The sequence below is a fragment of the Lacerta agilis genome, chromosome 8, assembly GCF_009819535.1.
Source record: "Lacerta agilis isolate rLacAgi1 chromosome 8, rLacAgi1.pri, whole genome shotgun sequence".
NCBI classification, from domain to species: Eukaryota; Metazoa; Chordata; class Lepidosauria; order Squamata; family Lacertidae; genus Lacerta; species Lacerta agilis.
This window is the reverse complement of record NC_046319.1, coordinates 66,606,485-66,621,223: the sequence shown is the minus strand read 5'-3', so window position 1 is coordinate 66,621,223 and position 14,739 is coordinate 66,606,485. Positions and strand designations below refer to the sequence as shown.

Here is a 14,739-nt window from a genome sequence, read left to right as displayed (position 1 = left end):
CAGCTGCAAAACACAGCAAAGACACTGCTGAGAACTGAAGAAAAAGCTCCATGCCCATGTCCAAATGGCCAAGTCAAAATCCTTCTGATGTGACAGGATGCAAGCTGATGAAAACAGGATGCCACTTTGCTGTATCTAGTTTGTAACCCTCCCCTCCCCATCCCTGTGCAGCCTCTGGTACTTCACACAGAAATAGGGGAGTGAGATGTGTCAGGGGGTGGGGAGAGAAGAGAATTAAGAGAATTTTGGGGTCCAGGAGACTTAAGCAATTTATCATGGGGGACAACAACAAAATCACAAGTGAGGCCTTGATCAATCAATACAGCCAACACAAACTTCTGAGCACTTGATGAAGATGCTGAAACATTAACAGAAGTTTCACTATGAGCCAAATAGTGAACTGGATTGCCAGGAGAGTTGTGGAAACTGACTGCCATCTAGAAACATGAAAAAGTGCTTGAAATGCTAGTACTGTAATGCTGTTACAAAATCAGGGGGAATATGGGGGGGGGGTAAAATTGGAAAAAAACAGCTTCTATTTCAATTGTTTTCCTTATAAACAGTTGAGACACCTTAAATACTACATTTATTATGATTTACCACATATCCTCCAACTCTGTTCATCCAAAAGATACAGTACGCATTAGTGAATAGCACTATCAAGTTATTTTCATTCCACGCTTTTATCTGCGCCTGAGGGCCACATTCTTTCATGGGCAACCTTCTGAGGGCGTTTGGGGTCAGATGCAATAATGAGCAGAGCAATGGATGGGACTTTTAGGGTTACATTCCAGCCATACAAAGTCAGAGGTTTCTACACAAATACACACCCCTCCATCCTTCTTCCAGGCAAGCAAGAGGAGTTATCACAATTCAAATACACATTCCAGCCAGGCAAAGGCTTTCAAGGAGGGTGTGGCCTGTGGGAGGGGGTGTGGCCTGGGAAAAGTCCCAGGGGGCAAACAGAGACAGGCCTAGAAGCTGCAATGGGCCCCTGGGTTAAGATTCCCCACTCCTGCACTAAGCAGTAAATGAGGGCCAAAGTGGAAGCAATATTTGTCATATGATATTCCCTCATGAAGCTGATTTTTCTTCAACAAGTAGTTGGGGGGGTGGCGGCCAGGGGGGACAAACCCCACCAGGTCTGCTATTGGCACCAATGGATGTTTTCCTCCCACTGTGAACAGCAGGTATAGCGGGGAAGGCAATTCCTATCAGCACCATGTCAGGGACAATGACCTAGCCCCTCTTCCCAATGCATGTTCCCAAACCAGCTGACTCTCTAACCACACTAGCTTTTCTTTAAAGAAATAAAAGTCAACCTGGGAGACCAGGGTTCGAATCCCCACTCAGCCATGAAGCTCACTGGGTGACCTTGGGCTAGTCACCATCTCTTAGCCTAACCTACCTCACAGAGTTGTTGTGAGGATGAAATGGGTTCCAGGAGAACTATGTACATCACCTTGAGATCTTTGGAAGGTAAAGGTGGTATATGAATGTAATAAATAAATAAATAAACCACATAATGGCAAACAGCATTTGTTTTGGCCCAAAGGGTTGTGGGGAGAAGTTCTTTTTCTAAAGTAACAAGAAATAATTCAAAAGTGATTCTGATATTTATATTGTAGAAATGTAAGTTTTGCAAATGAAGTTGTGGGGCCAGGGGTCATAATTATTAAAAATGCATATAAATAAATCTTTACATAAACATGCTTTAATCTCCTCACTCCTAAGTCAATAGGACTTATCAGAGTAAACTCAAATAGGATTGCTAAACACTCTCTAGGATTCATTAGAGAGTGGAATTAATTTTTCATCAATTTTTTATATAGACAAAGCTTAGTTAGGATCCAATAGGTGAAAAAAAGGAGAAAAACAGGGAGCTAAAGAAACTCAAGAAGTGTATGACAGCTACTGCTAAAATAATTCCATTAGAGAATAATACACCTTCAACTGCTTTCTAGAAAGCCAACTGCACTGACAGGAAACTGCCTGGCTAAAAGCACAGGCGCTGCTTTTGAAGCATATTGCATAATATTCATAACCAGAGATCACAATGGTAGCAGTGGCTGAAAGATTCAGATTCCATGAAGAAAATAATCAGTTGAACAGAAGGCTGAAATCAAAGACCAGACAACCACGCTGCAGACTAATCAACCAGCATCACTATTATCAAGTTCTCCAGCTGCCTCTCAGCATGCTCACATGGGCTTCTGTTTTCCTCCATTTACTTTCACACTATTAAAAGGACAAGTGGTGCTAGAGAGGGACTAACTTCTGTAAGATGAACAACTAGAGGTGCAAAAACAATCTGAAAGAAGTGGGGTGGTGGAGAGAGTAGGAGTAGCAGCACTGTAAACCAGACAAAGAATTTCTCGCAACAACCCTTGCACTTTGTACGGCATATACAGGTACGAATAGGAAGCAGAACCAGATACTACCTTCTTAGCTGGATTTCTTTCCTTCTCTCCTTTATGTCAAAATTGCTAGACAACTGCTCAGAGTCAGGAAGAAAAAGGCTAAATCAGCTGCAAAGAAAAATCTGCCTTAAATGCATATGCCACAGACACAATCACAATTTGCCTTGCAGTCGGAGAAAATATTATAGTCACTAGAGAGAAGTGCCATGAGGTAGGCTGGTTGTTGGTTTCATGCCTCATTAAAGGGAAGGATGCATCTGCCAACACAGCACCGGCTTGCACCATGCTGGGAGTATAAGCAGATGGTGCCAAAGCAGCAACACAGGCTCAGAAGAGCTTCCTTCAGCTGGCCAAGCTGTAAACAGAATGGCAAGCTAGGCTCCCTTAAAAAGTAATTATGGGCAGAAAGTTCATTTGTGTGTGCAGAAAAGTGGAGTCTATGCTGATGGAAGCCAAAACACTGCCTACCACGAAGCAACATAGTCAAACTAAGTGCAGCATCAGCTACAACTACACTGCAACATCAGTGGCCAAGGCAGCATACAAAATAAACTTACACAGAAGGCAGACCCCTGCCCAACTTAAGCTTGACCAAGCCATCACTTCCTTTGATATATACCAGTGAGCAGTGCAATCCAAACCCTTCTGATGCTGATGGGGTGGATGAGGATACTGCCTAGTCTCTCCTCTGTTAGTTTCCATTGGAGAGGAGTGACACTGGGGTTTGCTGAGGGTGGTGGTGCTGAAGAGGGAGCTCAGCCACAGTGCAGACACATCTTGCCCACTCAGATGGCAAGTTACTGCCAGGTATTCTCCTGCAAGAGGCAGCCAGCGGAAAGGGAGTATTTAAAGGTGAGGTGCCAACAGCTGTGGATCAGAAAATCAGAAAGTAGTGCCCCCACCTTCCACCCATACCAAGGATGTGCAAGTTAATCCCCTGCTCTGCCCCACAATCAGGATTAAAATTACAGGTGAGTAGCCATGTTGGTCTGCCATAGTCAAAACAAAATTAAATAAAAAATTAAATAAAAAATTATTTCCAGTAGCACCTTAGAGACCAACTAAGTTTGTCCTTGGTATGAGCTTTTGTGTGCATGCACACTTCTTCAGATACACTGTTCATTGTTCATTAAGTGCTTCTGAGGTCTATGGGAGTATGTTTACAAAAGACTGAGTCCTCTCCAGGGAGTCCAAGTTGTCCCGAGACTTTTTTTTACTCAAATCGCACTCACCCACCGCTGCCATCACTAATGTGGTCACCTGATAGGCACAAGGGTGGCGTTAAATCCTGTGTTAGCAGGGTGTCCCTGTTCCCAGCACTGTGCATGCAATCTGAGCAGATTATAAGCCTGCTCATTAGCTGATGAGCAGGGGTTAAATCCTGCTCACTTTCGCAGGATTCCATGCAAATCCCTACCTGATTCAGGAAGGAGTTGGCATTGCAATCCCCTGCTAGGAGTTTTTTTCTCATTGTTTTAGCAAAGGTTTCAATGCAAACTTGTAGGGATCTCATGCTAAAATGATGGGAACACTCACCCTTTAGTGGGAGATTCTGAGCCCCCCCCATCTGATTCAGGGACAGGTGTGCATCAGAATCTCCTGCTGAAATTGAGACTTTTTCTATCATTGTTTTAGCAGGGGATTCCATTCAACCCCTGGCTAAGATGAGGAAAGAAACCCTCCTCTTTAGCAGCACTTTGTGAGGCGCTTTGAAGTACCAGCTTCAAGTACCTTACACATGTCACCAGGTGGCTGACAAGTGGGAGGCCCTACCCACTTGCCAAATTTGGTCCACCAGGGTGATCCCGATAGGGATTTGGCCCGTGCAGCTAAAAAGGTTCCCCAATCATGCTATACACACCTCAATCTTGGAAGGGGCTGTATGCTGCATGCATACTACTTGCTCACTGAGAACTGCTCCATTTGCAGCTCAAAAGAACTATTCAGATAATGAAAATGAAAAGACCAAAAAGTTCGGTAAGAATTCAAGGTAACATTTCTCCTCGAGCTGAGTATAAATCAAGTCTCAGTGTAATGATAGTTCTTTGTGCATGCATCCCCAGCTCCTAATGTCAGGTTACCAAACTGTGTCGTACAGTCATACCTCATGTTAAGGACACTTCAGGCTACGTGTTTTCGGGTTGCGGACTGCAGGAAACCCAGAAGTACCGGAACGGGTTACTTCCAGGTTTCACCACTCGTGCATGTGCAGAGGCGCCAAATCGCACCGGCGCCTGCACAGATGTGGCACTTCAGGATGTGAACACTGCGGGTTGCGGACGTGCCTCTGTCACAGATTACATCCGCAACCCGAGGCTCCACTGTACTTGTTTATCATCATGTACAAAAGTTTGGTTTTGAAGATATCTGAACGCATCTGAAGAAAAACAACTTATCACACTGGGATGACAAAGATGGCTGAGAGGTTGTGCTAACATCTGAATGAAGCACTCCATTATAAATGTAGAAATAAGGCTTTCGGTAATGAGATCTGCACAGCCTATGCAGTGAATATTCTTTGGAAGATAGACGTTTGTTACATATATCCCATGTTTGAAGAGTCTTTCACAATAAAGTTGAAAATCCCATGAAGATTTACTTCAGAGTGGGCCCCACTGCACTGAGACACACACACACATCCATTCATCATGCATAATGAATCATGATGTAATAAATTCTGTCTGGTCTGAAGCAGCCCTGAACACACTCACAACAGAAAGAAAAAGGATGAATCTACGTACAGATCTGTTGGTGTGAAAGAAGAAAACACAATGTGATATGCATGTCTGTTAATTTTATCTCTCCACAGAAATCTGAGGTAGTTTTATGGACCCAGTTTCCAAATGTTGTCCATAATTTTGCTTGTCCAGATGGTTGAAAAAGCATCTATAGCTTTCATCTCTGGCCCCATTAATATATTTGAGGATATATCAATAAACCAGTTACATGGGATTTCCTTGTTTGAGGATTACTGCTTACCTTTCTGAGGGCTTGGTTTCCGCATTATATTGCCTCTTACAGGTCCTCACCCTGGAACTGGCTCCGCTTTTCTAATCTGAATTTATCTGGGGGGGGGGGGAGATGAAATATTACAACTTCTTAGGAACTTCGTGACTTTTTAGCAACCAACACACAGGAAAATAAGTAATCTCAGCTCCATGATTTCCTAAATTAACCTGATTCGGATCCATTATAGTCTATTTTCGGGCCTGGTTTTGGAACAGAAAGTGCAAAGGTTATTCTAATGGATGATCTGTGCCAAGAGATGGATAGAGAACTGCTACTCTACTCTACTTCGAGATCTTTTGATACCATCAGCCATGGTACCCTTCTGGGTTTCCTGGCTTTGATGGGAACACGCAATACCACTCTTCGTTGGTTCCATTCCTATCTGGACAGATGGATCTAGAATGTAGAGACTGCAGATAGCTGTTTTACCCCAGGTCCTTTGGCCTGTGGGAAACCACAAGGCTCCTTTTAGTTGGAATAGTGGGATGGCATATAAAGAATGATTATATTTTCTAACCAACTCATATCTCAAAAATATTGTGGCCAACTTAAAAATAATTTATTCTGTTAAAAATAAATCATTATTTTAATATACTCCCTTATTTTCTAAGAGCTGAGTTCACTGCAACAATGCTTTCAAGTTATGAGTGCCAGAAATGCAGCTTTGCAACAAAAAGTTGAGATCTGCATGATTTCCAGTGAGACTTCAAGGTGTGTAATAAAAATAAACTGACAACTCTATGAAACAGCCAAGGGACCAACTCACTAATGAAATGCTGACGGTTTACTTCAACAACTGCTTTCACCATAAACATCAAACTTTAAGTTTATAGGTATAATAAATTCAGAAGAACATCCTATGTCTGCTTTTTTATATTTGATCCCAATAAAGGTTTTGCTCTTGGCCTTTGTTTAAGAAGCAAACAGACCCGATAGTTACAATAATTAGGGGGAAAAATAAATAAAGCTAGCACAATTATAGTCACCAGCCATTTGGGTTTTATTACACAAAATATTTTTGTGTCCACTCAGTTGATCTTTGTTAGAGATATTTACAACCTCCTGCTGTGCTAATTTATTCAGAAATAAAAGTCAAGTTAAGTCCCAGAGGACTTACTCCCATCCCAGACAAGGTCCTAGTGTGGAACTGCCATTTTTTACAATTAAAATGAACAGAATGCTAACTAATTGTAAAGTTATCTTGTACTAAATTAAAATTAATTGTGGCAGGAGAACACTTGTTTTCCCCCAGCAAGAGATGAAAATGATTTGCAAGAGGGCTTGCAACTTAAACATGTGCAATCATTTTACTTTTCTGCTGTTTCAAAAACCTGCTTTGCAAGACGTAACCATAAGGTAAGTATAGTGTGCATATAATATAGAAAGTGTTACCACTCTCAAAAACTACTCCTGATTCTAGCCTTTGGCCAAAACACCCCTGCCCCACCTCACCTTCTTCAAGCATTCTTACAGTTTTTCCAAAAAATAAGCAGAATGTGTACACAGAGACCAAGTCCCATAGTAAACATCCCTCTATATTGCAGGGAACCCATCTTTACTGCAGGGAATATTTACCTTCCAGTAAGCTCTTCTGAGCTGAAAAACATCCATGCACATGGAGACTACTTTCTGGCTACTGGCCTCCTCTTAAAAGAGCAAAACAGCAGGGGATACTGGAAGGGCAGAACAGGGCAAAGAGCTTCTGGCAGTCAGCCCAGAAAGGATCTAAGCTAACAGGAATGCCAGGAGGCAGTGACCAGGGAGCATAAGTTCCCTGTCTACTGAGAAGTCACCTGGCTGTGTGTTCTCCAAGCTGGAGTCAAGCCTGCTAAGCAGGAGATGGCAGGAGATAGGCCTGCTAAGATACTGCAAGGAGGGGAGACATTTCTGAATATACAGGCAAAAGAAGGATCCCAGACCTGTAAGTCAGCTGAAGACGATTACAAGGTATATGCAGGAAGTTCTTGGCTAGTCTCTAAAAGTCTTATCTGTAATGTCACGGAATATACTGTGAGAGACCAAGCATAAATCATAGGTCTATGAAGCTTCTAAGAAAATTGGTTTCCTACATCAGCAATTGGTATGTGTACTCACAGGATTAGCTCTTTAACCTCCACTTTCCCCAACATTTATTTACATCTTCCTAAACACTGAAGGCATCATTAACACTTTGGGGAAAATGCTACACCATGCTCTCAGCATGTTCAGCAGGAGAGCAGCAAACATTTCCAGCAATTTATAAACTGGAGTAGTTCCTCAGATAGTGTTATCACAAAGGAGTGGGAGTCTCTTGTAGTATCTGGCACAGTGTCAGATGTTCCAACCGTAGAGCAGACTGTATTTTTGAATGGGAGAAGAGCTAACAGCCACATATACTTGCATGGTTACAGTGACATGCCAGAAAAACCACAGCATGAAAGGAATCTGGACTGCTTTAATGCTGTAGATACAAGAGCAAACTAGAGCAGGAGCCAACATTTTGGGTGAATGCAGAAGTGCCAACTTTAGCAAAGTAAGGGGAGTAACCTCAGACGGTTTGTGTGAATTTATTATTCTGATGTCTAACAGGCACCATGATCACTGACCATTTTCAGTAATACTGTAGAAATAATTAAGAGAGTTAGAAGTCACTAAGTTCTAAAGTTGATATACTGCCTCTCCTGATTATACTGTTGCACAGTTATAAATATCCTGTGAGCACAGGTCTTACAACTTTGCCTTGTTCTGAGATGAAGAAAAGTGTTTCCCCATGTTCCCTTATTAAACAAGAACAATAAAATGACAATTGTGGATATTCTCACTCTGTTCTCAATGCAGGTTACAAATAAAGAAAAACAAAGAACTATTAAAATTACAGAAATAGCAGTGGGGCATTATAAAAGTTGCAGATGAAAAACAGAGAGGTGACGCTGAAACAACACTGTAGTTATAAAAGGCTTGCCAAAAGAGAAAGATCTTGGCAAATTGTTTTAAAAGGGCCAATCTCCTGAATCTGTTATGCTGAATTTAGCAACTGATTTCATAGTTTGGAGGCCACCAGTGAAAACAATTTTTCAGTGCTGGCCACAACACTAATAGATTATGAGAATGCCAATAGGTTTTCCCTCCTAGAACTCAAAGAGGAGGAACAAAAAGAAGAAGGTACTCCCAAAGCACTAAGCACCTCTGCAAAGTCCATCATAAGAATATATACAAACCAGAAAGGTGGCCTTCACCAGCATCTCAAATTGCTGATCTTGAAAGAGGAAACCACATCCACTTCCTACGATACAAAAAGACAAAAAACAATTGATGGTCAAATACACCATTACAACAGCCTTGCTTTTAACAAGTCAATCTAATATTTCTTTCAGCTTCCCTATCCGGGTAAGAGAGGGAAGCTTATGGGCTGGGTTCCATAAGTGGCATAGGCACTGTAAGTGGCCATGGGATAAAATGTCTCTCTCTCAAACACATCCACTCTCTCTGGTGGCGCTATATTGCTCTAGTTGGCAGATCCAAGGCAAAACTACCCCTAAGGCACAAGTGGCAGTACATTGTAAAGTGACACATTTACATTTTTTGAACTTGTCTTGTGAAGTATGGGATACAGGGCCAAAAGAGATGCACCATACAACATTTATTGTTTGCCCTTGTGTGTCCTTTTGCTAGAGGAAAGAAGCCAACAACCAGTTTGGGGAAGCTAAGCTGAATCAGGACTGTGGCAAGAGAAGAGGGTTTTAGTTTTTAGGTTTGTTTTTTTTAGAATTGCACCTTCACACCTGCTCCCATTGGTACCAATGTAAGCTTTCCTCCCATTGTGGATAGCAGGCACAAGAAGTGGGTTGGCGGAATTCCAACCAGGATTTCAACTGGGGCAACCCCCTCCATTGGCCCAACCTGGTTACTACCCTCTTGAACCTATTGCTAATCTGGACTACCAATTCTCCTGTTATGAGCAAGGAACAAAAAGTTCTCTCTATGCACTTCTTCCACACCATGTATATTTACAAGGAAATATGAACACAAAGTTTCATTTTACAAGAAGCATATTTCGATTGCACTTTCCAACGGAAGCTTCCTTCAAAAAGCTCCTCCATACTTCTGTTTGCTGCATCGCTTTCCTCTTTTCGCCACTGAGCTGAAACAAATGGCAAGCTCTCGTGCAGGCTCTGGAGGCTCTTGTGAGATCTTGTGGGGCTGTCCAAGATCTTGCAAGAGACTCCCAGAGCCTGGTAAGCAAGTTTGAGAATTTTAAAAGCTCTTTAATTTTTAAGCTATCTGCCTTGGATGCATTTTCAGCTGGCCAGTTGCCAAGCATATAAAGCTGCAATCGCGCAAGTTAAATGTGTGCAAGATGTGAGTCAACTGTATTTTAAAATCAACGCCTCTAGGCATAAATCAACTTTCTTGCCATAAGTAAACTTGGTCAGTTTTCAAGTATCACAGATAGAGAGGTAACATTTCCATATTCTAGAACAGCTTAAACCCAAACACTTTTCTTCAGAAAAATTACTCACAGCTAAAACCACAGCTTTTTTTTTTTTAAACCTCCAAGGGATGACAATTTCACAATTATTCTAGAGTGGATAGACTTTTAAGTAGCTTTTGCTAATGCTTATCTTAAACTGGTCTTCATTTAAAATTATTTCTTATAGTACTGTATCTGGCAAACTGGAAGAACAATTTTCCTTCCTTTTTCTTAGTGGAAGGCTGCACATTTTTATTTATTTATTACCCCACCTTTCTTCCACATATAACTCAATGCAGCATATATAAGGTTCCCAGGCAGTCTCCCTTCCAGGCACTGCCTAGACTCAGACATGCATAGCTTCACAAGGCAGCTGCATCATATGCCTTCAGGCCAAGTGTACATTTATTCTTATAAAAAGGCATCTAGAATTTGGAAGGGGGAAGCAGTGGAGGGGGGCAGTTTTAAGTGGCAAAATTACTAGCAGGGAAAGGGTGATTATTCCCCAGACAAAATTGCAGACTCGAGGATGCTTTTTAGTTAGCTTTAAAAAATATATTTTTTAAAAATGGGGCGTTGGTACATACATATGTTACATTTCTACTCTGTGCCAAATGTTTCCCCAAACACAATCTTTACTATGTCACATATTGGCTACTGTGCATCTGTACATCAAAAGATAATTCAGTAGTATGCTGCATATCCTAGCATTTCAGTTATAATCGATTGAACAACACAATATATTTGCCTTGTTTGCAGGTAATGCTGAGCCAAACAAACAATGAGTGATAAACCAATATCAAACCTTGGTTACAGCCAGTGTTTGAAACTCCCATTGTTCTAAGCGCATTTTGTGACAGGGAATTTCATCAGCACGCGCAGTTTCTGAGCTCTGGGCACAGTACTGCGCCTAAGATTTCAAATTAAAACTGCAGTGTGGAAGGAAAGTAGGACCTTTTTCTGCCTCCCCACTTTCAGCTAATCTCTGAAGACTGGAAAAGAGACCCTCTTAAGAATATTAGGAGGGTTGGGAAGAACTAGGCCATGTGAAAAATGAACACAGTATTTTAGCTACAGTTCATTCATTTTCAGCTTTGTATTCTTGTTATAAAAAGAGCGCACCTAGACATTCTGTTGTTGTGCCCTTAACCTAGGTTTAAGGTGCCATTCAGCTCCTAGCTTTCATATCTCAGTTTTTAACACTGGTTTCAGCACATGGTTTGTTCGGAGTGAGAAAAACCTAGGTTCACACACAATGCTAAGTCAGGCCATAGCTTGGCTGTGGGTAGCGCAGCAGCAGCAGCAGCAGCAGCAGCAGCAGCACCCGGGGAGGATAGAAGTAGATGAGATTTTTGTTCTGGGTACCCACAAGCTTGCTTGCATTTGCTAAGCCACAGTTTGGCTTAGAGTTAATAAGCGAACTGGGCCACTATCATCTGTATGGCCTCCATTTCAGCAACATGGAATTGCCTCATTTAGATGGCTAGATCCCTCCTTGTTTTCCCGAATACATGTGTTTAGCCAAGATTTTAATCCTTTAGAGGAGAGACTACATGCATCCTTTTCTGACAGGCTAGACAAGATTCTAGTTTACTGATGAGTGAACAATCACCATGACAGACCAAGCATCAATAATCAAAGCAACAGCTACAGCAAGCCTATCAACTGACTGCAGTATGCAGACAAGTACAGTACAGGACTTTTTTCAGGTAGCATTTAATATAATTCATCCTCACTCCTAAAATGATTGAGGAAAGCAAGTCTCATTTACTTCAGAGATTTGACTAGTAATGTGCTTAGAAAGTTCACTTTGAACTTGAACCCATTCCCCAGAAGGGAATACTGCAGTTTATCAAAATGTCTGTCATTTTTTTTTTAAAGTTGTAACTTGTAACATATAACTACACTCAAAGTAGAAAGATGAAACCCCTTAAGTTGATTTGTGCATTCGGTTTTCAAAACTGCAAGTGACAGATATATACTGACAACTAAAGCAATATATACACACACTAGAGACCAAACGATACACACACACACACACACACACATATATATATATACATATATATATATTCTACATTTGTTCGTAACACAATACACTTTGCTATTTCCTAAATTCTATAAACTATCCTGATGCCATATACTTTATATAGAAACTTTTTATATATTAAACTTCTTTCATTCCAACAGAACATACATCCCCACCTGACAATATGTTTAGGATCTGAATGTGAGACATTGCTAAGAGAGGACATCTGGATAATAGTGGAGGATGAAAAAGTTCAGACTAAGTTTTTTCTATCAATAATTCAATAAATTTTAAAACAACAGTAATTAACACCAATGTGGTAATAAAATCCACAAATGAGCCCATATCCACATGTGACAACCTCAGTCACTTTTACAGATTCAAAGCAATCAAGGGGAAACAGTGAAGCAAATGAAAAAGTGCAGGTAACACCCAAGCCCCAACACAATACAGTTATTCTGGAATAAAATAGGAGAGAAGTATATGGGGGTGTTAGTCTGAAGTGTGTGTTTAACAGCCTCCTGTAAACTTTTATTTTGGAAGAGCCAAACGACTGATAAGGGAGGCTTCCCAGGTAAAGGAGAGAAAGAAGGGCAGGGCAGGGAAGGGAAGGGCATGGGTGAAAGATATCAAAATATTGGATCAGAACTTAAGAAGAAAGGCAGTCTTCTTAAATAAGGAAAAGTACTCTGCATGCATGCTGTTTCCAACAACTATCCTGCCAGATGCCTCCAGGAAGCCTTCAGCAGGTCAGGAAGGCAGCTATCCTGCCCGCTTATATGCTCTCCCCCCACCACGTGTTATTTCAAAGGTATACTGTCTCTAAACACAGAGGCTCCATTTTACCATGGCTAACAGCCGTTGATAAATCGACCGGATCTATGTTCTTCCATGGATTTGCCCCCCCCCACACACACAGTGGCCGTCCCCACATCATATGGCAGCCAATTCCATATGAATTAATTAGACTCCTGTGCCAGAGGATGCTCCAGAGAAGGCCGGGGGGGGGGGATAAGAGAGAGCAAGGCGAAGGAATAGAGGAGCAGGCTTCGTATAACGGGGGGAGGGGGGGGTTGGAGCAATAATTCTAACAATGAGCGGCCACAATAACAACAACAACAGCAGCAGCAGCAGCAGCAGCACCCTGTTAAAGCGAGTGAGCAGCTGCACCCCACCCAGCAGGCCCGCGGGATCAGGAGGCATCACCCCAAGGAAGGGGAAAAGTCAGGGCCCACAATGCGTGAGGCAGGCAGCGCTATGGGCCGCTCGCTGTCACTCCGCTAGGATGGGCTCGGCTGCCCCTGGAGGGCCCGGGCCTTTGCTGGGCGGCGGGGAGCACAGCCCCCCGCTTCCCAACCCCTCGCTGGGCAGCCAGGCCGTGCCCGGCTCCGAAGCTCCGCTGCTGGCAGGTTCCAGGCCGAGGCGGCCTCCCCGCTTGGAAGCGCCGCCGCCGCTACTGCGGCCTCTTCGCTGCTGCTCACCTGCGGCCGCCGGGCGCTGGGGCTCCCTCCTCTCACTCCCTCGCCACCGTTATCGCCGCCGCCATGTTCCGAAGCGCAGGGAGGTGGTGATGGTGGGGAGGGGGGTGGGGGGATGAGGGAGGGAAGGAAGGAGCCTGCCCGGCCCAGCCTCGCTCGGCCCAGCAGCGCCGCCCCCTGCCGCCTCAGGACGAGCCGGGGAGCCCCGGCCTGTCAGGGGAAGCGGGAAAGAGCCCAGACATCCCTCCGCCTCCGCCTCGCGCCGGGTGGCGGGAGCAGCGCCGCTGCTTCACAGCGCTGAGACGACGACAGCCGAGATGAGGAGGAGCCTCGCCTGCAACCCCGGCGGCGGCGGCGGCGGCAACATCAGTCCGCGGCCTCTCCGCGCCGTTTCCCTCTTCAAAAGGCCGCCGCCGCGACAGCCTCCCCGCCGCCGCGTCTCCGCCTCACGCAAAACAAGAGACAGTTAAATAGGCCCAACACAAACACACACAATTCCAACCCTCCCATCGCTCCGCACAGATATTCTGCCTTTCCAGCTGCATTCGCTTTTTAACATAGCGTTGTTGTTTGAATTTATATACCGCCCTATACCCGGAGGTATACTTTGGCCACCTCATGAGAAGAGAAGACTCCCTGGAAAAAACCCTGATGTTGGGAAAGATGGAGGGCACAAGGAAGGAGAAGGGGACGACAGAGGACGAGATGGTTGGACAGTGTTCTTGAAGCTACCAACATGAGTCTGACCAAACTGCGGGAGGCAGTGGAAGACAGGAGTGCCTGACGTGCTCTGCTCCATGGGGTCAGGAAGAGTCGACACGACTAAACAACAACAGCAACAATACCCAGAGGTCTCGGGGCAGGTCACATAAAAAGATCACAGTATATAAAATAAAATGAAAAGAACCTAATCACTGCTGGATTTATGTATGAGCTAAACAAACTGTAGCTTAGGACCCCACTCTGTCCTGCCCCCCCCCAAAATAATTAAAGGGGAAAAAACCTGGACGTACATTTCCAAAATATAAGAAAAACAAAACAAAATAAAACCTACATACAGCAACAGTGTTTTGTGTTGTGTAGGCTCCTGTGATGTACATATTTTGTTATGTGCAAATGGCTTTAGATACCTATTAGCTCCATAAACTACCATATAGCATATATTCAACACAAAAAACTGACAATTTTTTTTTGTTGACAAAGGACAGCTGGACATGTAAAGGGCCCCATTACCTTCAGGAGCTTAGGCCCTCATCAAACCTAAATCCGGCCCTGCCCGGAGGTCTCAAGGCAGTTCACATAAAAAGATCAAAACAGTATATAAAATACAAATAAAAGCAATAACCCAATAAT

At 43.4% G+C, this 14,739-nt stretch overlaps 1 protein-coding gene across 1 annotated transcript in view; it reads right to left on the bottom strand.

Annotated features, from left to right (window-relative positions):
* The window catches only part of SCMH1 (Scm polycomb group protein homolog 1), a 47,049-nt gene extending 33,272 nt beyond the window's left edge, over window positions 1-13,777 (bottom strand). Inside the window, 3 exon segments of the mRNA XM_033158021.1 lie at window positions 5,400-5,485; window positions 8,627-8,691; window positions 13,390-13,777. Coding sequence (XP_033013912.1) covers window positions 5,400-5,424 — 25 coding nt within the window. The 5' untranslated portion in view covers window positions 5,425-5,485; window positions 8,627-8,691; window positions 13,390-13,777.
* Between the last annotated feature and the right edge of the window lie 962 nt (window positions 13,778-14,739).